The sequence below is a fragment of the Teleopsis dalmanni genome, chromosome X (genome assembly GCF_002237135.1).
Source record: "Teleopsis dalmanni isolate 2A chromosome X, ASM223713v2, whole genome shotgun sequence".
NCBI lineage: Eukaryota > Metazoa > Arthropoda > Insecta > Diptera > Diopsidae > Teleopsis > Teleopsis dalmanni.
In genome coordinates this window covers 15,131,945-15,158,119 of record NC_051848.1, presented here as the reverse complement: position 1 = coordinate 15,158,119, position 26,175 = coordinate 15,131,945, and the positions used below count along the sequence as shown (strand labels likewise).

General features: G+C 31.0%; 2 protein-coding genes across 2 annotated transcripts; one reads left to right on the top strand and one right to left on the bottom strand.

Annotated features, from left to right (window-relative positions):
- On the bottom strand, window positions 1-14,539 carry LOC119688006. The gene is made up of 6 exons (XM_038102604.1): window positions 14,219-14,539; window positions 5,876-6,003; window positions 3,036-3,249; window positions 2,840-2,977; window positions 2,221-2,779; window positions 1-1,222 (listed from the first exon to the last, which is right to left on the bottom strand). The coding sequence occupies exons 2-6, from the start codon at window positions 5,947-5,949 to the stop codon at window positions 441-443; spliced, it is 1,767 nt and encodes a 588-aa protein (XP_037958532.1). The 5' UTR covers window positions 5,950-6,003; window positions 14,219-14,539; the 3' UTR covers window positions 1-440.
- Window positions 14,540-18,897: 4,358 nt separating this feature from the next.
- On the top strand, window positions 18,898-25,537 carry LOC119687495 (DNA-directed RNA polymerase, mitochondrial). The gene is made up of 14 exons (XM_038101833.1): window positions 18,898-19,302; window positions 19,353-19,499; window positions 19,561-19,957; window positions 20,531-20,674; window positions 20,760-21,153; window positions 21,212-21,541; window positions 21,598-21,860; window positions 22,114-22,488; window positions 22,552-22,693; window positions 22,763-22,870; window positions 22,927-23,154; window positions 23,807-24,176; window positions 24,241-25,093; window positions 25,168-25,537. Exons 1-14 carry the CDS (start codon window positions 19,122-19,124, stop codon window positions 25,295-25,297), a joined length of 4,062 nt encoding a protein of 1,353 aa, XP_037957761.1. The 5' UTR covers window positions 18,898-19,121; the 3' UTR covers window positions 25,298-25,537.
- Window positions 25,538-26,175: the final 638 nt, after the last annotated feature.

The following is a 26,175-nucleotide window of genomic DNA, read 5'->3' as shown; positions in this document are numbered from 1 at the left end:
CATTTGATATTAAATATTAAGTGACTTATACTAAATTTCGCATATTAAAACATAGTAAACCGGTAAGTTGAGTTGTAAGCAATTAGTGAAATATACCAACCGGTATATATTTGTAAGTATATGTTCTAAATGCATACTAGTATAGTTGTAACATTTAAAATAGGGACGAGTACATGTGAGCAATCATTGAAAAATTTTATAATAATTTTAAATTTAAACAAACACTAAGAACTCTCATAAAAACCTACACTCTTTAATTCTATATTAAAAAAAAATATCTCAAATAAAATCATGCTTAAGTTACATTTGCTATCTTCACTGCAGTGTGGTAGTAAACGAAATATAAAAACTGTCCTAATATCCGATTTTCTTTTATTTCTTTTATTTAGTCATTAGCTTTCTTTAATCCATATTACAAACTTTTATCTCTCTTAATATATTTACTCTGCAGTTTGTCGTTTCTGCAGTAAATTCACTTCCGTTTCATATTCATTTTTTGCTATGTCATGTGGACCCGGTCCATGTGGTGGCATCTTTTCCTGCATCGTGTGAAAAGAATTGCGCAATTCTTCAAGAGATTCTGCTAAACCATTTTTAATATTGCCAAATTCTTGTGACATGATAGACAATTTTCCTAATAAAAAGTTTAAGTTGGAGTCCATGTCTAACATGCGTGCCCTAATCTCCGCTACTTTATTGTTCATAGCATCCATACTAATAAAAGTACTATTCAAGTATATTTCATTTCTGCCATTCATTAAACCTAATAAATCCTTACTGTCTGTGATTTCAGTGTGCATTAGCGAAATTTGTCGCCAGACATGACTAATTTCGGACTCCACCAGTGCACTTAGATTTTGAAATGCCTCAAAATGATTACTAACGATACTTTCATCTACATTATCAAATCGTTCTGTCATAAAGACAACCATCTCTTCACGCTGTTTATCCAATATATTGCTAAGTTTTTGTACTATTTGCACTGTACCAAAGTCCACTTTGCGTTGTGTGTCCAGCACATATTCAGAAGTAGTCATCAGTATGTTATTGAATTTTTGGAATATTTCCAGACCATCATTAAGTTTACTACAACTACCGTTAATTTCATTGTAGAACTTCTCAAGCAAGCTTGATGACTGCGTTGTCGCATCAAATACTTTGTTCATATTATTTTCCAAATGTTCTTCTGTTTCCTTGATACGGGAAGTCGTTTTAGCAAGGGCTGCAATGAAACATATTAAAGGTTAAAACACATAACATAAAATAGCAATTCTGAAGTAATAAGATCAGAGCTCATGCACGAAACAACCCTAGTAAGTCGTGAGTTTTGGACAGTTGGTTAATAGTTTTTAGTTTGGGTAAAAACGAAATAAGGTCGAAAATCTTGAAATCTCGAACTCGAATACTGGTCCACAATGGAGTACAGATTATTTTCAGAGAAGCGAAAGAATTGTTAAGGATGTCGTCTAATGGTGCTAAGATGAATAGTGCTCTGAGAGATTATGGACTGCAAACCTCAAGTAACAAACAGGCTGAAATTGAAGAGCTGTTGAAGGTCATCGGTAGCAATGTAGTGGAAATTGATATATATAATTTAGATAAATAAAGTTAATTTGGACAGCAGCGTGGAAACTTGGCTGCAATAACTAAGACAGTGGTTCAAAAAAATGTTACTCCGACAACTGTTAAAAAAATTGTTGGTTTATTTCCTAATTTAGACCTAATCAAAGGTTTTGCAGTTAATAGTAAGGGTGAGTAGCTGCAACGTGATTATTTCTGAAGAACTAAAACATTTTTCTTTGCAGCTGTTGTGGTGAGGATGAAGAAAGTGTCTCCCACCTGTTTTGTTTCTGTCCGGCACGTGCGTGGCACCGCCTTCACATTTTAGGGACTTTCTTTTTTGAGAATCTTAGCGAATTTCAAGACCTCCCTTTAAATAGCATCATACGCTTTGCTAAAGGTTCTAGATGGTTTTATTCCTTAGGTTTTTAATAATGCAGTAGCACAATGAGTCTATAGGCCTAAGTGGGTCCGCCTGGGATTGACGGTATAACCTAACCTAATTGGTAGAGCCGGATTAACTTAACGGTCATATAAATTTCGCTTTATGCAGACTAAGCGGAAAATTACAAAGCAAGGCACTACTTACCGATATTTCTATAGCTATACTTTAGTGGTGATTACTTTAAACAATAATTTATTAATAGTCATAAGAATTACCTTCATCTGATGCACTAAGGGTGTTAACTTTGATATGTTCAAGCGCATTTAATGTTTCGTTATTCAAACCATGTATGAAATCTTTATCAGCCTGTGTTAATGCCTCCTGTGGCGTTGGTAACGTTTGTAAATCGGCGATTCCAGTGGCCAAGTCACTCAGTTTTTCGATAACCTTGTTTTCGAACTCTTTGTTATCTATGGGCTCTATAATAGGCGTAACTGGTGCTACACTGTAACTAATTAATTTGTCTTCAATTTTTGTCAGCATTTCTGCAGTGGAAGGAACGCTTCTAAAGGCAACTTCAGTGTGTTCCATCATGTTCTTTGAATTATCTAACAAACGCTCCACATTATCGGTAAGCTTTTTAATTTGTGCTAGCATTTCTGAATTTATTGCTTCTTGTTTTTTAATGAAATCGTCAGATAATTTTGTATTGGTTGGTACAACCGGTACAACTGGCGGTCGTTTATAACATTCACTATTTTCCCGCATCCACTTAAACATGTGTTCCAGTGCTTCATTAAGCTTCTGAGTTTGTGCATTGTATTTTTCTTCTAGCTAAGAGTGGAAAATTAAATGTATTTCAATTAAATTAAAAATTCTATTATGACGACTAACAGTAGGGCTTGTTGGTTGGACAGCGTTTAGTGGTACTGGTGGTCGTTTATAACATTCATCATTTTCCCGCATCCACTTAAACATATGTTCCAGTGCTTCACTAAGTTTCTGAGTTTGTGCATTGTATTTTTCTTCTTGCTAAGAGAAAAAACGAAATTTATTTTAACTAAATTTAAAATGTATTGTGATGACTAACAGTTATTAGTAGTGTTTCAATCTGACTAACTCGTTCATCTAAACGGCTGAATATGCCATTAATAGGTTCTAAATCTTTTTGACCCTTCAGCAGAGTTTGAATTCCTCTCTTCAGAATATCACTGGCAGCACGATCACGGTGTTCGTGTCGTTCCAATTTGTTGTCCAACTGATTGTATGAATATACTAAGGATTGCAATGTACCACGTAGATCTCTTCAAAATAAGAGTTATAAGAGTTAGTTATATTGTATTTATGTAATAGAATTTATATTTTCGCATTAGACTTAAATTTACTTAAATATTAATACTCGATTTAAATTTAACTATCACACTTCATAGACGTTTAGAACAAAAGCAATAATAAATATATCATTATGTTGAGGCTAGTTGAGTCAGTGCACTTGAGCACTTTTACTCTCTATTAACTGCGTGGTTTCTGCATAACCCATCTCTACGCCTTGACTGGGTTATTGTTCATCACTTCATCAGACTAAGCAATAATTGAGCTCAGATCTGCAAAAAGTATACAAGTTTACCTTCTTCTAAATAGATATGCGAATGTAGTGCAAATGCTATAGCTTGGGAGAAATTCTGCATTTAAGGGGGTTGAATTAAATATTTCTACTATGTCAGTTGTTGGATGTAAGTGAATATACCTTCCAGTAAGTAGGATAGAGTAGCACACTTTTGAAATCAAATCTTAAAGACTTTGTATTTCTTTGTTTATGCAGAGGTAATTTGTCGAATGGGATGATTTACTTTTTTGAGGACGATTGATTTTTTTGGTTGGACGATTGGATTGAAAGTTTAAACCACCAACAAATAGCGAAATATCATAGATTGCGAAATTACCATTATGTTGCCCACATAAAAAGAGTTGGCTTTCCATAACCAACTCCAGAATAAAACCTACACATAAACCTACAAATTATGGAAGAACGTATGTAGTGTATAAATCAAAATTTTGATATCGTCATAATTTGTAAATAAAAGTTTAATACTATTATTTACGTTATGCAAAGTCTCATAAGTTCTCATAAGAATTGCCTCCTCGGGGACTGCCACCTGGACGTGGTGAGGAGGCTCAATAGCTACTTAGAATTTTCGAGCGATACCAGCGGTAGCATGCTACTGGTAGCGCCCCCCTTGCCGGTAGGGCCGATAGAGAAGTAATAAAGCTAAGTGCAGACCACAACATAGCGTCGGTACTCATAATGAGCGGCTGCAAAAGGCGTATGTGCTCCAAGTTAGGAGCGCCTTATTTAAAAGTAACCTGTCACTACGTACAATGCTTACAAGATTGACATTGCAATTCTAATCCATCGTCAGGGCTTTTCTTCCTTCTTTAACTATTTTCTGGAAATAAAACATGAGTCTAAACGTGAGATGCAAAGCTCACGTTTAAACAGAATCTCTTCGTTACGTACAACTGTAACCACATGGCCCAATGTTCCCCTGGGAACGCAATAGAATGAAGAAGAAAGAGACGAAGAATAATAAAATTGTATGTAAAAAGGTCTAAAGACTTGGCAATCCCAGTTTTAAAAAAATGTTTATACGAGTACCTCTAAAATAGGAAGGGAAATTGCATTTCAAAATAAAATGGAACATGCTATAATTGGAATAAAATTTAGCGTCCATTATAAATTTAAAAATAAAAAAACACGTATTCTTATGTTCATAGTACATAGGTACGTAAAAACAACTAAGATTACATATATGTATATATAACGATTTGCACGCATTGTTACTTAATAGATTTTAATTATCTTACAACTATATATCGTCTGTTTAAAAAAAACTTTTGAGTCTTGCAAGTCATGTCGCATATCTGAAGAAACTATTTGTGCCACACATGGTGTTGTTTAATTAAATAGATTGAGTACAAAACATACACGCATTCAAATTATTCAAATCCAAGAATTGATGAGATACATTTGTGAGATGTATTTGTGTTAAGATATATGCCATAAAATGTATTTAATTTTGAAAAATTGACAGAGGAAATACAAGATGACATATCAGTCATGATGACAAATAGATCAGAGCGATTTGACAAGCTCGGTAGGAGAACGCATAAATTAATGGTTTGGCATGTAGTTGTGCGATGTTCTCCTTTCTTTCAACTTTCAACTACCCGAAACGTTCTTAAAATACTTTACAGTATAGTGCAACTTTATGGCTCACAGCAGCCTGATTGCGACAAGAGTCAGGGTCATAACAGCAATTTTAGATAAACATAATACACAGGCATGTGCCCAGCCCATTATATATGTGACATTATATATGATTCTTCTGCTTGAATAAATTTTAACACTCGCTGATGAATTAATACCCATAATTATGTGCATTATGTGCATTATGTGCATTATGTGCTGAGAATTAAGTAAAAATAAACAATTAGGCAGTGCAGTCAGTATAAGTGGACTGGAGTCTTACCGCAGTAAAGTGATTTGAAGTGCAGAGTGAAAAAGAAGGAAGAACGTTTTTGGCCGAGACGAATTTTATGGGCCCATAAATGCTTAGAAGAAAGAGTGTTCTTCTGTGCGCAAAATGGAGAGCATCACTGTCATTATGATGTGTTACTCTATTTATTTTTAGATTACCCGCCTCATAGATGTAAATTAATGAGTTCTTTCTTTTGATCTACTGGCAAGGCACTAATGCAATGCATGTTCAGAGGCACCTATTATGATGGATGCTACGATTTTGTGTTATGCAATTGAATTTAAAAATATTCAATTTGTATGCAACATATGCGAATGTATTTTGATTGAATAATAAATGAATTTTCTCTGTTCGATCTTTTGTACGAGGAGTTTTTGTTTCAGATACTTACACATCCGCTGGCGTCAATTCCATTAGCCCAAAGATAATTAATGTCGTTAGAAGTATTCCAAGTTGTTGTCGCATATTGCAGATTACTATTTAAGACGTTAGCGCTACAACGTGCTATTTATTGAGTATCTGCAAATAGAAAGATATAAATGGAAAGAAAAATAGAAAGAAATTTAAATTATAGAATCAATTAAATTATTAATCGATTTATTTTAAAAGCATTTGATTTCTATTAAAGTTTGCATTAAGATATTCGGAGCAACTATTTATACAACTGTCGATAAATGAGAATTATTAAATACTTTTTCTTTTTTTCAGTGCATACCACTTATCATCACAAGCAATCGATTATTTCTAATATATTGAGAAATTGTCTAATGAAGTTTTTACCTTGTATATTATAGAGTAGGACTATTTACAGAAGATTATAAATTTGCAAAAAAAAAAATTCGTTTGCCTATAAGACCAATTCTTCATTAAAAGCAATCCAATCTAGACAATTCGAAAATTAGTACAAAAAAAACATTTAGTGTATTTATCCTCAGGTATTGGATCCAATACATAGCGTCTTCTGGTTACCTATTCAGGTAATTGGAGGAGTATTCTCAATACTTCTCCAATCTAGTTTAGAGTCGTGGACAACCTATAAATATCTAGACTCTTATAGACTATCTAGAACAAATGTAGTCTTAGAAGCTTACGCTAAGTATCGATTCTGTAAGCTCATTTATAGTTGACAGATATTTATCTGAGATTAGTTTAGCGATGACGTCAACATTGGCAAAATCTTCATTATTTTTGTCTAGAAAATCTTTAAAATTTCATGTGTCAGCAAGAGCTAGAAAAGCACAAATCATCTAATTATAATTGATAATTCGTCAGTCATTTCGTCAGTGAGTGCACTAGTGGGTTAAATATATATATATATTTATAAAGATTATAATTTTATATATTAATTCAATCAACAATCGCCAATGAAGAGAACGAAACCAATTATGTAAATTTCAATATTTACAAGTTTTCCGTTAAAATTAATAAAAACTGAATTAAATAAACAAATTTGAAATTATCCAGGGCAATGCAATATTGCATTCTATCTCAAATTTTATTAAAAAAATCAAAATAAATTATTTTTGTTTTTTTTTTTTTGAATTGTTTAACAAAATGTATCAGAAAATTTTAATTATTCTGTTTAAAAATGCATAACTGCACTCGCGGTCCTGAGTCTTCCAAATTCGTTTTTTTTTGCAATTATAATAAAAAATTTAGATGGCGAATATTAAAATTGCTCCACTTTCTATTTTTGTAATATTATATTTAATTTAGGTTCGACATCGCAATTGGGTTACGAGTAACCAAAACTTTTCGGAGATAAGAATTTTTTTTTTATTGTTAAAAAATTTATTTTTAAAAATCTTCAAATTAAATTTGGCAAAACTTTGAAACCTCACTCAAAACTTTACACTCCTGATTATGCTTATTAAGGTACTTATTAAGATATCAACTTATTAAGATAAGAATTCGGTACTAGTAATCGCCCAAACGAATTCTGTTAGTCCGACATTGGATTTTGGACTACATTGCCAATATATATATATATAAAATTAAAGAAAACAAAAGCTACTTGAGAAATGCTACCAAGACTATCACAATCTAAAATGCTTTTAGGTACTTACAACCTAAACGCTTCAAAGATTGCATAGCACATTCAAAAAATAATCTAAGAAATATTGTGGAATTATCGAAGTGATTCGAAGTAGAGAAGAGAAAGAAACTACATATCATTGCTTTTGGGGAGTACCCGGCACTGCTGCACAAGCGGAAGAAACATCAAGGAGGGTATTTCATTGATCATAAGGATTCAAAACTAGAAAAGATAGGCTCTGTACTGTGTTTCATTAAAGAAATCGGCCTTGAAGAAACACTTTAATCTGACTAAGGGGCACAATAGATACTTTGGGTCGCAGTGTACTAAACCTTCTTTTTCAATAATAATAATAAGAAAAACAAGTGAAGATGTTAGCTTTGACTTTGCCGGAGTCTAGCAAGTCTACCACCCTTTACACAAAATTTGGTATTTACATTGCAGTCTTAATGGTCGTAAAATTTTTTGTTCACGCTTATATTTCGGGAGCTTTCAAAGTTGGAGAAGTTTTTGGTATGGACGATAGAGACATTCAATAAATAAAACTTAATTAAATACATCAAAAAACAATAGTTAATGAAAACATGTGTCTGAATCAGCGAACTATTAATATAATGCTAACGCTTGACACCTTCGATTCACAAGTATTATAGTATTTCATTGAGTTAATATGTGTGAAATGAAAGAAATCAGCAAACTTTCTTTTGATAACGTATTAGGGAAGGGGTACTATATTCGAAAAGTGTTTCAACTAATATGAAAAAAAATGTTTCCAAATTTGTTATAGTTGTTTATTCGAGATAATTCCATTTAACGTGTATCCATATTCGTTAAATTTGATTCACGGACCATTTTTAACCATCTCCACTGTGGCCAACTGTAGTGCGCGGACCACCGGTTGAGAACCACTGCTATAAATAATGCATAGTGTAGTTGTCTTCAAAATAACTAACTTTTTATTTCACAAAAAATTTGCACTACGGGTTAAAGCTGGTAAATAATCAACTCGACTTTAAAATATTTTGATTATTTTTATGTCCCGGAGTGATGTGGTGTATGACTACACTTTGATACTTAGACAGTTGTTAATAAAAGTGCTAAGTCTAACTATTTTTTATTAAATCGTTTTTCTAGAACATCATATAAATTCGTACCATATATAATTATAAAATATTCTCCAAATGCGATCAAATGACTGTGATCCAATTGTGCTTAATACACGTTTCAATATTTTCTTCAGTTGGGGTAAATTTTTTTGTCATCCAAAATATTTTTAATTTAACTGCTATTGTGAACTATTTAATCTAATCGAGACTTTATTTCAACCATGGTTTTATTGCATTAATACAAAAAATTCCACCATATCGACGATTTACATCATCATCATCCGTGACTATACAGTCCATGTAGGAGCTAAACTTATTTAACAACAATCTTTTCTTCTTAACAACAGGATTTATTAGTTCAAAGTCTTGCTGTACACTGTCTTTCCATCGACAATTTTCATAGCCAATGAAAAAAGTATTTAAATAATTTGGCAGAAAAAGACGCTGATCATTTGTAGAACTACTTTAAACAAATATAAGACATCACGTCTATTGAAAGTAAAAATATTTTGGCACACCTCTGAAAAAACTTATTTCGAAATATTAGAACCCATATATAAGACATGTCATGCAGATTTTTTTTGTGTCAAGATTCTTTAATATTAACACAAAATAGCACAATATGCTTTAACATAAAAATGTCCATAATACACTAAAGATAACCCATTCAATTTGAAACAATCCATAGGTTAGTATCTTGCGAGCAAATCTACCTGAGAATGTGGGGTTGCTAATTTGTCAGAAAAGATCAAATCTATGATATAAGAACAAATCATTTCATTTCAAGAGATAAGACCAGTTAATGTTCTAAGGTAAACATTTCCTTAGAACACCAGATCAAAGCAGCAATAGCCGCACACAGATAAGCTGTGTTCACTATGTAGAACTGAACTCATGTTTTTGTTAGTTTTCCACACTCATAAAACTCTTATCAAACATCTAGACAATTATTTCAAAAAAGGCGAAAAGGCCAAATGCCTGCCACTAAGTTAAAAAATAATAATAAAATAATTCTGTAATTATGAATTAATAAATAATTCTCAAAAAAATGTTCTATTTACTTGTATTTTTACTAGTAAAGAGAAGAAATGAAATTATTATATATAACAAGATAATGGCGCATTTCTGATGTGTCGGTTAAAAAATACTGATATGATAGCATCATTATGGAAACTAAGTTTTGCGATAGACCTATTGACTTTTGTTTACATCATTCTAGCGACTGAAGATTTCAAGTGTTCACTATAAAACTAGGTGGATCACAAAATTATAAGTATAGGCTCTCAAGTTGAACGATTTCTTTTTGAAATTAAAAAAATTGAAATTGAGACTAAAAGGAAATTTGTTGAAAATTTAATAAAATTAGGATTTTCTCATTTTCACTGTTAACTTTATTAACGTAATATGGTACACTTATATATCTTAACTTATTCCCTATCAATGTTATGGTGTGTCATATATGTGACATTTATCGTCAGGTAAATCTCTTCATGTCAATTTGCAATCAATTTAATTGAATACCAGTGATCTAGAGAGAAAAACTCGAAAATATTCGCAATTCTTCAATGCTATTCAACCCGTTCCGCTGAGACAACTTTATTAATAAGTGGCGCCCCGGGTTGTGATTTAGCCCATCATATAGAGTAATGAGGTTATAAACTCACTTCTATCACATTACCTTTATTAACGAAAAAATTGTCACATTTGTAATAAAGACAGTACTTGTTTAAAAGTCAAGAAAATCGGAATGTAATAATAGGAACATTGTCATGGCCAAGGATTTATTTTTCCATGTGCGGATTTCATGCTTTAAGCGACTATTGGTTTCAACAAGACTGATCAATATTATAGTCCCGAAGAAATCAACGTTCAATATCAATATCAAGAAATCAATATTTTGAAAAATGGTTACTGCAATATGGGTTTCAAAGAAAGAGGGTTTATGTCGACAGAGTCAGATCTGAAGATTACCGTAAAGGAATAAGTAAATAACTGATTTTCACTGATTTTATAGTTCAAATAATGTAACAAAAATTAATTATCACTTATACGTAACCACTTATATGTAACCAAAAATTTTAACACCAGAACTAAAATTAAGAAGATTTTTTCTTGAAAATAAATAAGAAAAAGCACTAAATGACTAGAATTAAAATAAAAAGAAATATAAAAAAGATTATCATCATCCGTGACTATACAACCCATGTAGGACCTAAGCCTGTTTAACAACAGTATTCCGTTCTTCTCTGTTTTTTGCTTTTATTTTTCAATTTCTTATGATTTCTTGGTCGCCCACTTTTTCTGCAGATTCCTACTGCGGTACGCTCATATCCGGCATTCTTATCACATGTCCAACCCATCTAAATCGCTGCTTTTTCATAAATTTGTTGATTGTATCACAAAGAAGATTATAGTTAAGATTAAATTGTCATAAATAATCTTAAAAATTTAAATAATTTTGTCAGATATGATAAAGCCCACCGTTTCTGCAAGAATTGTATGTGTAAGAAACTTATTTGTACGAATTTTCATTATACCTAAGATGTAAAGATTTGTAAAAATATCCATTCGGTGTTTTAAATATAAATAGAGATCGATATGCCATAGTCATATATTTTATTATAACATATGAAGCAAAATTAAAAAAAGAAAAACGACATTTGTAAAATTTATTATCAATAGAAGTATTCTTTCAAGACTATACTTCGCAAAATCGGAATGGATTTGATTTATTAAATGATAAATGATTGATGACAGATCCAGTATATGCAAAAAAGATGTGTTAAGGGTAAAGCAAATTCAGGGGAATCAAAAGCTGTTGATTAAAATAAAATCAGTTCTGCGGTTTGTAAGTAATCAAAAAACCAGGAACCAAGAAACCATACGTTTGAGCCTAAGAAAGGAACTGAAACAATTAAACTGAATCAAGGTTTTACTGACCTGATATTGCAGTAGTATCGATGTCATAATCTCTTCTTCTGGCGTGTCAGTATGAAATGAAAATGGAGCTATTGGCCAACTCTTTTGTTCTTGATTTAAGAATGTTAGCCCTTCTAACCAAATGTTGTCGTTGTTTATTTTAAAGGCACTCTTTTAGCTCGTGTTGCAGCATCAGAAGGGTTTGTATCAGTTGGCACCCATTACCTTTCATTCATACCCCTTCACGTTTCGACATTAAAAATTATGAAATTTTTATTGATGTTTATAAATGTAGTTGTAGCAGAACCGGAGAAACCATTTCAAACATACGAACTACAAATTACATACATGGAATCAGAAATGTTGTTCAAAGTACTTTAAGAAGAAGTTTTATAAGGAACAGAAACTTAGAATGAAAAAGATACCAATTCCAGCGATATCATATACATATACGAGTGTAAGCGTATTCAGAAAAAATATTTGTTACATTAGCGTAATGTAGTTAAAAAATTTAAAAAATATTGAAAGTTGGAGAAGGTAACATAAACTATAAAAAAATTATATAATTAAAATCAGAGCTATTTATATTTATTATACAAAGGCATACAAAGGCAAAAATACGACCTAAACCAGTTCTTGCACTTGTGTGTTGCTTATAGCTGTTGCTGGCACGGTAGGAAGTTTGGTATGCTCGCCGGCATTGGGGTGGTACTTTTGTTATGTCACAATAACGCCTTTTATCCTAAGATAAATTTAAATGTCCGTCTTACTTATTAGCCTTCTAGTCAATATTAAAATTACATCAATTTCTAAAGACAAATACAACAAATCGAAAGCTTTAAATATTCTGTACAGATATCCGTACCTTTAGAAATTGACGCTTCCCCCATATTGTACCAAAAACAAGCCAAAAGTGGACCACACTGTTGTCAAACTCGCTCGCTTGACTATTCTTCGATTCAGCATAATTCAATCACAAACCGCTCCTCCACACATACCTGTCACTCAAACAGTCGTAACCACCTTAAAGCCAATCACCAATCATCATTTTGTATCAAATAATTTTTCTTGATTTTTTAATTATTATTATTAAGAAGTTCTTGTTTATTTGAATAGTTTTATCTTCTTGTTTCGTTCTGATTGTCTTGAATTGGGTCGTTTTTAGTCGAGTTTAGTGAAATTAGTTCATATAATTGTTATATTAATTAAGAATTAAGCTCTTTGTAAGAATCGCACTGTAGTCTTTGCTTGCAGTGATTAATATGGGTGCTGTGACTAATGAAGTTGATGTAAACGAAGATTCTAGAAGTCAGGCAAGAGGTGTCAGACCGAAAACTAAAAATAACAGACCACCCCTAACAGGAAGGTTAACTCAGAAGTCAGAAAAAAAATAGATGAGAAGGACGCACGACAAAGATCTTTTTATTTCGATTGAACTAGAGCAATTGATTCCCGATAAGGTTAGTGACTTAGATAGTCCGATAGAGATCAAAAGTAAAGCTAGAGACAGAACTTCGTAAAAGTGGCGAAGAATTACAGCTTTGGGGGGTGATAAACGGCGGTTTGTATACTGATCACGCATTAAGATTGCCAGAATGTTAAAATGAGAAAAATATACCTGTTAAATTAAAGAAAAAATTGGGCGAATTAATGTATAAAAATAGAGAAATATAGTCAAAGTTAAATCGGTATGTCAGTACCGATAAGGAGTTGGAAGAATACGAATAACGCTCGAGCCGTTCGAGTAAAAAAATGAATATCTTTTGTTACGTCGAATATTGCCGCGTACTATATACGATGGAGTTATAATATTGGAGTTGAATTTTGATTACAATGAGATTTTAAATTCATAATATTTTTTCAGATCATATTAAGATCCTCTTACACTTTTATACACCCATCATACAATAATAATATTTATTTGTACTTTAAAGTTATAGATAAAATAATGGCATTCCTAGATTTTAGAACATAATATTACGCAGTTGTAAGAACCATCTGTCGGATATTAATAATAATTAAATTTCTCAATGAAAAAGCTTCTGTACATTCCCATTTCACATCGTTTAAACTGTTTAATACATCAATCACGCAGACTGGCCTTTTAAAAATATCTACATCGAAGCTCTTTGAGTACTGGGCATCTTTCCATGAAATGTTGTTGCTCTTCTGCTTCATGTAAATTACATAACAAGCAGATATTAGAATTTCATGTAGACATAAAAGTCCGCTTCAGGTTTGATCCAATAGATTTTTTTAGCGAATAAGCCTTATTGCAATGTACACCGCACGCGGATAATCTAGTGTCCTTTTAGAACGGTCTTTATTACTCTTGACTTTTTCGATATGAAGTAAGAACTATAGTTAATATAGTCAAATTTATAAAATATTACATTGGATTCCAAGAACAAAATCAGTTTAATTAAGTTCAATGTATCCTATGTACCCTAAAAAAACTTTCTAATAATATGAATTCATTATTAAAGCTATTGTGAAACTTTATCTATAAATAATATAGACCAATAAAGTATTTAATAATAAATAAATAAATTTTTAATATCGAGAATTAATAAGCAATTGATCTGTTGTATTCATCTTCAAGCTAGTAAGCCTGACTTGAGATTTTGGCCCTCGCAGTGCCTATAACATATAATACCAGATATTATTTTCTTACCTTGTACTATGTCCTTAATTTGATGGCTTTTGTAGTTGCAGCTTTTATCTCTCGCTTAATATATTCGAAGATTCAGTTTATATTCAATACTACATCCCATATGCAGTAGCAGTCTTACTAGAAAACAGTTTTTGATTTTGAAGATATCTTGTAAATATTTTAATACTCAATTACTAATGGATATGTGCTTGTATTGAGTTCGAACAGTTCATATGTATAAGAATTATTTTTTTCGTTCTTAGATACTAACACACACAATATTATTCACACAAATATGAAATATTTTTTATATATTATACTTTAAAAAAAAATCTTTGATTCTAATAACAAGCAAAGATAATGAAAATCAGAACGTTCAGATCTAACCGAAACGACGATGTTTTCAGTTTAATGTCAAGCGACCGAATGATCTGCTAAATCTTGTACGGTCTCAAAATTGAGTTTCTACTGTTTCATTTACGGGAGGGAGTAAAGCAAACAATGAATGAAATTCAAAAATAGGGAAAATATACACAAAAAGAAAACTGCAGAAACAAGAAGTTGAGGAAGATGCACTCGTACTCGTACTCTATAAAGATATGTACATATATGTATATATGCAGTTTTGCGCCAGCATACTGCGTGCAACACATGCAACACATAGGCAATCTCGATGAGAGCTGATCTGATCGCCTAGCTGAGTGCATGCGGGAATTTATCATTTCTGTGGATCGGATCGCTTGCTATGAAATGTTAGAATTTTATTCTATTTCAATTTCAATTCTATTTGAAATGAATTGAGTATAAGCGTTGCTTTTGTTTCAATTTAAACCTAAAAGACGTACGCCTATGGCGATGTTATCAGTTCTTTACAAAAGTTAATTAATGCATTTTTTTTCACTTTTGTATAGATGAAATAGAAACAATTAAGAATTTGTATTTAGTTTTAATAATAATTTCTAAATTTGAATGTATTTACATATTGTTTAGATACATTCGTCCATTTTTAAAGCACACGAAACGGAAAATTTAATGTAGTGATGAACTTCAGAATATTTCGAATAAAGAATTTAATACTTAGAGATATGACATACGTATTGTATATCACGTCATCTATTTTATGCAATTGGTTTTATTAGCTCCTTCCTATTATAATTATTGGATATAAAATCAATACGTTTTAGTTGAAGTCCTACTTTGCCTACTTTGAATTCTACCCAGAGAAAATATAATAATGATCATATAATCATATGAGGGCCGCACATACATATGTATATTAGACGCGGGCTGCAAGTGGCCTGTGGCTGTACTTTTGGCAGTCCCGGTTTAGATAATACCGTTAATATTTAAGCAGTTTGTTCTTATTTTTGCTCACTTTATATTCTTTAGCATTTCAAATGAACGTTTAACGAGCTCAGTGATCAATTGATTTTTAAGTAGTAACTATTTCAAAGCATGGAATCCAGGAGAAAAGAAAGCAATATGAACGAAAGAAAAATAATTATTAAACGATGGAAAGATGGAAAACTTTCCGAAAAATTTATGAAGCTATTAGAAAAATGTATTCATCAGTCCAGTTCATAGTGGATAACTTCAAAGAAACCGAAATTTTGACATCTAAGCCGCGTCGTGGGAGTCCAAAAATTTTATCAGTTCGGAAAGAGTGAAAAATAGTCCATATGACAAAGATCAACTCTCGTATTACTTCTTCGAAAATTGTGGAATGTGTAAATCAAAAGTATTTGTACAGAGACTGCTAAAAAAGTATTACATAAAGCTGGATATCATGGTAGCATCCCTAAAAAGAAACCGTATATTTCACTTGTGAACTATACGATTGCGTTGCGTTGTATTTGCAAGAAATACATAAAAAAACCTTTGGAGTTCTGGAAACAAGCAATATTTTCAGATGAAAGCAAGTACTGCATTTTTGCTATAAAAGGCCGTCAAAATGTGTGGCGACGCTTGAAAAACAAAATCGTGTTGCTACGGCTGGTGGTGTAGGTCAGTAGGAGTTTATAGAATCGACAATGAATAAATGGAGCTATTTTAACAATTTAAAAAGGAATTTAAAGCAAAGCGAAGATAATTTGAGCTTATCCACAAGGTTTTGGTTTCAACAGAACATTGATCCAAAACTCAAAGCGGAGATTGTTAGACGTCGATTCCAGACAGCTTAAAATGCCTCCACAATCACCTTATCTCAATCCCATTAAGTATCTTTGGGATTTATTAGAAAAAAGAATTCGTAAGCATGTAATAACAAGTAGAAAGGCTTTGCGGATGCTAAAGAGATTGAGTGAAGTTCTGAAACAGCGTGGCCATCCAACAAAACATTAAATTTAACCTTATTATATTATTTATACCGATTTTATAAGTTTTTTTTATAACTGAACGCAGACTTTTTTGGGTCTATATTAACTTATTGCGTGACTTTTATCTCGTTATTTTAAAATTTAAGAGAATAATTAAAAGTTTTGTTTTTGATTTTTCTCAACTTCAGAAAGTAAACAAAAATTTTAATTTGAAATATATATTTACATATGTTATGTTTCTACAGCACATATCAAAATTCGTAAGGTGAACGCAGACTTTATTAGCTATGTGTATATATTTTTTTTTTTTTGAAGTGTATATAAAAATTTAAAACACAATATTTATGCATTTTTTTTTACTTTGTTTCTCCGCCATAAATTGTTCTATATAGGTTAACAACCTTATAAGACTATATACACAAATTTTTTTACAAGTATCTTTTCAAGTGAAAAATAAAATATACATACAAATTTTATTATTCCGATTTTTTTTGTGTTTGGATGTCCTGGTTTCAACAAATTAAATAAATAATAAATAAATTATATTAATATTTTAATTTACTATAGAGTAGCGTGTGTCTGCATATAGAGCTCGAATTACCGATGCTCATTTCATTAAATAATTATAACGTAAATTTTAATTCTTTATATATTAAATCCTTGGTTTTTCATATATAACAAATATGTTCAAATTCTAACCAGTGTAGACATCGATTAACTAAACGAGGAAGTAGTTCGCAAAAACATGATATATACACATAAAAAAGAAATTTTGTTCGCAAGTCAGAGGAAAGTAATTTAATGTTTTATTTTGTCATTTGCTGTAGAGAGATATTTGATATTTCATTTTCAAACAGATTTTGTAAAGGCAACTCGTTTGTGAATCCAGAAATTTTTGCTGTGTATATGTATACGATAATTAAACATTTTTATATATAAAATATTTAATTTAAAAAAATTATGATAATATATAAAAGCATAACTTTTAATTATGCTTTATTATTAACATGTTTATCCATTATTTAAATAAATTTTATAAAAATATATAAAAACAATAAAGGTATTCATCTAAACATATAAATTTATTAATTGTTTAATTTTATGCGTTTACATACACGGTTATATGAACGCATTTAGTGAAGTATTTGTGTGAATTTATTCATCTGCTGTATGATAGCACTTTTTATCAGTAATAATAATGACACCACAAAATGCAATGCTCAGCAGCGTAATTTTTTCAACCAAACGTTTAGCCTATATACGTTATATTTGATATTTCAAATATAATTATTTTATTGTTGTATATATTTTTCATCATTTTTATTGTTGGAATAATAAATAATTATTATATATTCCAAGGTACTTATAAAGCAAAAAGTGATTTGAACTTATTTATTTAAAAAAAATAGAAAAATATTCCATTTTAATTAAATTTTATTATATTATATTTTACATGCACAACTTTTTAATAGTCATAGGTATTTTTTTAAAAAAATTCAATCGTAAAAGAATGAAAGAATATTGATAAATACTATTACATTAATATCATAATAATATTCTGATCTTGGTCTGGTCAGGGATCTTCTTTGCTAAAATGATACGGATCCCATGTGAAAATAATTGGCAACGCATCATATATGTCAGCTGTGTTTGTTTACAAAATTTTGTTTTGATTTGTGTAAATAATTTTAGCGCTAAAAAAATAATTGAAAAAATTTTAAATACAAAAAGAAATCTAAAATATAAGAAACAATTCAAAATTTACGGATATACGGATATGGATAGTTAATATTTTACATTAAACTGGTCAATTAAAATAAGAAAACACAACGGCAAGGAACTCAAACTGAAAATTGAATTAATCAAGCATTTAGGTTAATTTTTTAACCTTTTTTTTAGGTTAATTTTTTGATGAGCGGTAAAGATGGAATGTCAGTATGAGACTTGAGTCTATTGGATCGTAATGATCGAATGTGAAAAAATCATTACAGTAATCAAGGGAAAAATAAAAAAAAGAACTAATTGCGTATAAATTCATCGGCAAATTTTGTCAGATAACGACTGGTTATAGTTTTTTTTTGATAATAATAAAGCCAAATTGATTATTTAATACTATCAACTCCAGTCTAACATAAATTTTAACATAACTCGTTACTTGTTTATCACCGAAAAGTAACTTATACCAAGCGTTGCCAAGTATCTAAAAACTTTCATGTCATTTCACATTCATTTTTAAGCCATGTGTTTAAATGACACAAATAAACACACTGTAAAAAGTGTTGCTCGCAACTAACCACATTATCTTTTAAACTATGTATGAGAGTAACGAATGACTTATATATTTATATATTTTGCAAAATGATATATTATTTTATAATAAATTAAAAAAAAGGATATGTAAAATATGCACGGGTAATTCATATGTTTGGCGTTTTATTGAGTATACAAAACGTTAAATTTCTTTCAGTGTACTGTCAATTTTTTCCTTTTTCCGCAAATCAAACGGAGTAATAGTGCGCGGTTATTATGCAAGTAAAAACTAAATGAAAAAATTAAAGGTATCTTAATTTTATTCCAAAAAGTGTAAGCTATTTAAGTTATTAAGTGACATGTATCGTTTGTTGGCAATAAATCGTATAACAGCACAAAATGTAAAATTACTAAGACTCGGCGTGCACCGCAGTAGCACTAATAGCGTCTACAGTGTACCAGTAAATTGGCAAACTGTTGGAAGTACAAACTCTATTAATAATCAACTATTACAAGTCTCTGTGCTGCATAACGCAAATGGTAACTTTGTAATACTTAATATTGGTCATATTTATGTGAGAAAATTCTAGTTATACCCGCGACATCCACGGAGTTGACGTCATGCTGTTGCAATGTGACTCGAACGCATTCTACAATGTCTACCAAACCAGAAGCGGTGCCGAAAAAGCGAAAGCCGCGTAGACCACGATATGCTCACTATGTTGAACTATTGGAAGGTAACTAATTTTCTATATATCAAAGCGTTTATTTTTAGTATTTCGATTTTATATTTTACAGTAACAAACCTGTCAGCAAGTGAACGTAGAAATAAAGTGAAACGTTTAAGAGCCAAAAAATTGCAGGATTTCATTGCACATCAACATATGGTAAAATCAGGTTTAGTCAAGAAACAGGAGTTGAAGGCAAAAATAAATACAATACCAGCAACACTTGCTCAGCAGCCTTGCGATTATTCAAAAATTAATCTGGAGGCTTTGGATAGCTCCATATTGCAAGCTGGTACATATGATGATAAACCATTAATATTCTTTGGCAAAGATAAACACACTGAACGAATTTTAAACAATCCCAAAGAGATACAAAATATTTTGAAAAGTTTTAATAACTTCCGCGATATTATCGAAACAATGGAATATGAAAATCGTGAACTTGACGCTGCTATGGATTCATATACGTAAGTAAATGTGGTCAATAATTAGCACACATAATTCTTCTTACTCTTCCGAAATTGTTATAGTAATATCAATTATAATAACTAATAATTACTTTGTGTGATACCCAGGCTATGAGCAGAACAAAAATCGATTGTCCAAAAACTATATTATCAATAGATAATATATTGTATAGTGTAATATAGTTTACCATCGAAAATGCCTGTTTTGACATTTTCTGTTTATAATTTTTAAAATTTTCATATTCCCTGATTTAATCAGGAATTTTAATATAGATTTTGTATCGATTTAGTATGAGTAAAAATAGTCTTTAAATCAAATTTATATAAATTGTTAATATTATTATATATTCCATTGCCTACATATCAAGTATTACATATCTAATGAGATACTTAACAGAAAAAATAAAGATTTATTTATATCATAACGTCTGACTTACAGTTCTTCGATGACTCCTCTCTGCTTTTATGCTATAACAAAAAGCATATTACACATCTTTTGTTCAAACAACTATAGCAATTTGTTATTGGTTTATTCTAAAATATAATTTAAATCATTTTATCTAAATTTTTTAGAAATCCTGCAGAAGCTAAATTGGAAGAATCTGAATTTGCTGATCGTATTGAAACATTGGAACCTTATGTGGCGCCAGATGGAGTTAAAAAGAAACGCAAAACGAAACCAAAGGAAACAACAGCTACTGCTAAAGCTAGAATGAGGTAATATATTTATTAACTCCTTAAACACCTTAACGCATATATCAGTATAAACAAAATCAATTATTTGTTATTTAATTATATTTAGGTATAAATCCAAAGTTCAATCAAATCAAGAGCAAGAGCGTTTGGCAAAGGAGTATGCCATACGCTTTAATATCACTGCATATTTACATGTTTGTGTGTCGTCAGGTATGTTGAATGCCGCATTATCCACGATAGTATTGTATAGACAACGAGCTAAAAGAACAAATCCCAACAGTACATTAATAACAATTGATATGTATAATACATTACTGCACGGCTATGCTGAAAAGGGTGCATTTGATAGTTTTCAACAAATATTCAACCTTCTAAAGGAAGACAACTTATCATTTAATGAACAAACCTTTGCAGCTATATTTGAATGTTTAGGTCGTTTGGAACCAACTGAAGATAACGTTAATAAAATTAATCATTACATTAACAAAGCATCAGATATGGTAAAAACTTTATAATTATATAAAATATATTTAAAAAACGGTTTTTAAAATCTAATAGAATTTCACTCTGGATCAAATAATGAATCAGTCAAAATTCATTGCTGATCAACGCGATATGGTGTTAGATGCTTTAAGACAAGTTAAGCCCGATTTTGAACCTAAATATGTTACACCTGAATATCGTTATGACAATTCCTTATTGAACACTTTAAATGAGTATGTTAATTCAAACAACGAACAGGGCTATGAAATTATGAAGAGCAAGAGCGGTTATACTAAAGAGCAATTAGAGCAGATGGCACGTTCACAGTTGAAAATAGAATTGGATGGTAAAATAACCATTACGTCAATTGAAAAAAGTAAACAATATGCCAATGCTGAATTCTGCGTAAGTTTTTTTTTCTGTATTTGTTATTACTTTTGTTGATTATTTATTTCTTACAGCGTGAAAAACTTAAGGAATTGGAAAAGTCGTGGCGTACACAAATTGCAGCAGCTATTGTACGAGATTTAAATACTTTAAGGGCGCAAATTCGCTTTAAATCAAACGGTTACATGAACTTTTATACTTATTTGCGTGCGCTTGATCCTGCACACTATGTTGATATATTACTTGATGAAATTTATAAACTCGCTGAAGGCTCTGAAACATATAGTCCAACTGTTGGGCAGCTTTATAAGGAATTGGGACAAAAAGTGCAACAAAGGTTATTAAATCAATATAATTCTAAAAATCCTAAATCCAATTATACGAGTAAATATTACTACTAAAAAATATGTTTTATAGTGTATATACGTCACGCGTTAGTTTTCATTATTTAGCATCCATATATATTTTATTATGTTACTATTATTTTATTAAAATTATTATTTACAACCATATTTTTATATTAATTGGAATAGCATTTATTCTTGTTTTACATTATGAAGGACCCATCATTTATTATTTTTCTCTAACAGATATCAAATAGAGCAAAAAAAGAAAAATGGTATCTTGGAAAAAGTTGGAGATCTTTATGGTGCATACTGTGACATATGGGAAAGCGGTGAAACTAATGAAAACACAAGACAAATTTGGCAACGTTTGGTACACGAACATCGTAGTAGTGGCCCTAGCATGGATGTGAAAGAAATGCAATGGTCCATAAATGTGCTTACTGGTGTGGGAAGATTTTTATACAACATACTAATGCGTGATCTTAAAATTGATTCACAAATAATGCGGCAACAATCCAGAACGAAACATAACAATTATCTTCCAGCATTTTATACCCTTTTCAGAAATCAAGGAAGACTGGTGAAGGAAGAAGTGAAACCACATCCTGTGCTAGCCAAGTACCGTATTAATTTTATTTTATCTGTTTAAATGTATATTTAAAAAATTTGCATATTTTATAGATTATTACGTACCTCAAGACAACAAACCCTAACATTTGATTCAAATATAGTGCCTATGCTATGCCCACCTCAACCCTGGAGTACACCTTATAACGGTGGTTATTTACTAAATAAGTCTGATTTGATACGCTTACCCTCACAGGTTTGTATATTTCAAAAACGTATTAACGTATCCTTTAATTATTTAATATTTTTCTATATATTTTTTTAGGCTGTTCAACAATGGGAGCGTATTGATAACTTAAATCCCCAACACATGTACCCGTCTTTAGATTCTTTAAATCAACTTGCTAGCATACCATGGCGTGTCAATACAGATGTATACTTTTTATATCAATCAACAATATAGTTTTTTATTTTATATTCTTCATTTAGATCCTTGATGTAATCATAAAGGTTTTTCAAGATGGTGGTGATGATAAACTGAATGTGCCACGACCTTCAAGTGCTCTTCAACCACCACTAATGCCACAAAAGGAAATTGATATGTCTATCGCTGATCGTGCAAAGCTGTTTAAAGAAAAATTAATGTATCGACGTAAACAAGCAGAAATGTTTAGTTTGTGGTGCGATACTCTTTACAGACTCTCACTGGCAAATCATGTAAGATAATATAATAATGGATGTACAATGGATATATTTTAAGTTTTAGCACACCAGTTGAAGAATATATTTTTACCCAGAATGCTTCGATGCAGTTTATGTAAACAATGTTTCTGTACTGCAATCGTTTCATTCAGCACCAACACTACTATATATTCGTCGTTTTAGTTACTGTTTTATGAAAGGCAAACCATTTAATGACATCTATAGTTCTAAATTTAAACTTTTGGCCATGTGTTACCAGCAGACGAAACAGAAACGAAGTAGCTATATTCCAAACATCATAGAGCTAGTGTCCATTACACACTTAACTTTCTCGCAATAAAATTCTTTAACTCATTTACACAGCTATTGTTTAGATTATCTTGTTTTATCAACAAATGAAGGATATAGTATTCACTGTGAATAGTTATTTAAAACTCTTTATACTCATGACGAAACACCAATTTTAATTATTGTCAATACTACTTATTATTCAACTGACAGTATACCTAATATACATACATTTAGAATTTTCATAGTTAATTATAAGTCATTGTTCCAAACTCTTTAAGAATTTGGTAAAACTTTAAAAGTTTCCTAATCGTTTTTGTAAATTTACTATATGCTCAGATGAAAAAATCAAAATGTTTTATATTGTTCTATATTTTAGTACCGAAATAAAGTGTTTTGGCTTCCACACAATATGGACTTTCGTGGTCGTGTTTATCCAATACCACCACATCTTAATCACTTGGGTTCCGATTTGGCACGGTCGATGCTTGTGTTTGATCAACCTAAGCCGTTGGGTACCGATGGCTTTGTGTGGCTTAAATTGCACTGCATTAACCTGACTGGATTGAAGAAAAGAGATTCTGTGCATTCGCGTTTGCTTTATGCTGAAAAAATTATGGATCAAATTTTGGACTCAGCTGATAATCCACTGACTGGTGAAATGTGGTGGGCAAATTCTGATGAACCATGGCAGACATTAGCGTGTTGTATGGAAATTGCAAAAGTTTACCGTTCTCCAAATCCAGAAGGTGTGAATAAAGGGTGAAACCCATACGCTTATATTTTTATTTACTTCTCACATATATTTTCTAGAATACATAAGCCGATTTCCAATACATCAGGATGGTTCATGTAATGGGTTACAGCATTATGCAGCTTTGGGACGGGATAAAGCAGGCGCTTTTAGCGTTAATTTGGCACCCTCAAGTATACCGCAGGATGTTTATAGTACGGTAGCAACATTAGTCGAAAAAGCACGTCGAAATGATGCCAACAATGGCTTGCAAGTAGCACAAGCACTAGACGGCTATGTGCGTCGTAAAGTCATTAAACAAACAGTGATGACAACTGTGTATGGTGTGACACGTTATGGCGCACGTCTACAAATAGCACGTCAATTAAAAGATATTGATGACTTTCCAAAAGACTGGGTGTGGCCTGCTTCCACATATTTGACTACAAAAACATTTGAAAGTCTGCGTGAAATGTTTACGTCCACTCGAGAAATACAAGATTGGTTTACAGAATGTGCACGTCTCATATCCGGTGTTTGTGGAAAGAATGTCGAGTGGACTACACCATTAGGGCTGCCAGTGGTGCAACCGTATAGTCGACAAGAAATTAAACAGAATATACGTCAAAATTATCGCGTTAGTGAGAAGATGTTGATGGATATGTATGAGCGTCCTAATGTTATGAAGCAAAAAAATGCTTTCCCACCAAATTTTATACATTCGCTGGATTCGTCACATATGATGTTGACATCCCTGCACTGCGAACGCAAGGGGTTAACTTTTGTGTCTGTACACGACTGCTTTTGGACACATGCTTGTACAGTACCGGATTTAAACAAAATATGCCGACAACAGTTTGTTGCCCTGCATTCCGAACCAGTGCTAGAAGACTTGTCAAAATTTCTTGTAAAAAAGTTTAGTTTCAATGAAAAGTATGTTTGCAAATAATAAATACTCTTTTGTTTTAATTGATATGATTAATTTCAATTTCTTTCATTTATTACAGACAAATCGCAGATAACGGAAACACTGATGATTTCTCAAGGCGACATTTAAATCGTTTGCTGCATCATTTACCACAAAAGGGTGATTTTGATTTGAACAATGTTCTAGACTCAGTTTATTTCTTTAGTTAAAACATTATTTGCGATATGTATTTAATTGTGATTAGCTTAATAATAGAAATTAGGTTCCTATGTGCCTTGGGAGGCGTATTGTACAGTTAATCAAATGGCTAACCGTTTTATAAATATATTAATTTAAATTATATATTTAAGAATTCATTTCAGTTGGCAAAATAATTGATGTCAAAATAAATAAAAAGAAAATACTATTCTGCGAACTTTAATTTTAATTTTAGTAACTCTAAGGTAATAAAAGAAACTTAATACTGTCATAGTTTTTAATTTTATATAATTCTAAAATTAAGAACTTAGAAATAAATTAATAAACAATACAATTTTATTAAAATTTATTAAATATAATTTTTTTATTACTACATTATTTTTAAAATCGTATGGTAGCAATTCCTAAATTTAATATAGTCATGTATAAGTATAGATGCAAGTTCTAGAAGTAAAGTATAAGTACAAATAAAAGCTTCAATAAAACTATAGGTATAATAACAATTGAATATAATTTTTAAATTCAATTATAGCGAAAGAAAACTAAAAAAGAATAGTATATTATACATTTATAACAATTAAAAAATTATAACAGTTAATTGCAATTTCCATAAGTTGTGATAAAAGTTTTGTGAATGTCTGGCACAATGGATAAAAAACATGCGTAGGTGTAGACTAATTTCCAAAGACTAGTCATAATTATTTGACAATCCTCGAAGCTTTATGATCAGCCAAAAAATTCAATTAATTAAAAAATTATAAAATTTTGCACTAATTCACTATTATTCAGTTCCCGGTCAATATAACTTATTATTATGTTGCAATTTGAGAATAAGTTCCATCGATTCTTGCAGTTGATATGTTGTCTAGAATTTAAAGATAACAGTCAA

Excerpts from the sequence above, each read along its gene's own strand:
- LOC119688006 (XM_038102604.1), bottom strand. The coding sequence starts at position 5,949 with ATGCGACAACAACTTGGAATACTTCTAACGACATTAATTATCTTTGGG. Across the intron at positions 3,250-5,875 it reads GAATTGACGCCAGCGGATGT|AGATCTACGTGGTACATTGC; the intron begins GTAAGTATCTGA and ends CTTATTTTGAAG. Across the intron at positions 2,780-2,839 it reads TCCAACCAACAAGCCCTACT|CTAGAAGAAAAATACAATGC; the intron begins GTTAGTCGTCAT and ends TTCCACTCTTAG.
- LOC119687495 (XM_038101833.1), top strand. The coding sequence starts at position 19,122 with ATGTATCGTTTGTTGGCAATAAATCGTATAACAGCACAAAATGTAAAA. Across the intron at positions 19,958-20,530 it reads GCTGCTATGGATTCATATAC|AAATCCTGCAGAAGCTAAAT; the intron begins GTAAGTAAATGT and ends TAAATTTTTTAG. Across the intron at positions 25,094-25,167 it reads AAGTTTAGTTTCAATGAAAA|ACAAATCGCAGATAACGGAA; the intron begins GTATGTTTGCAA and ends CATTTATTACAG.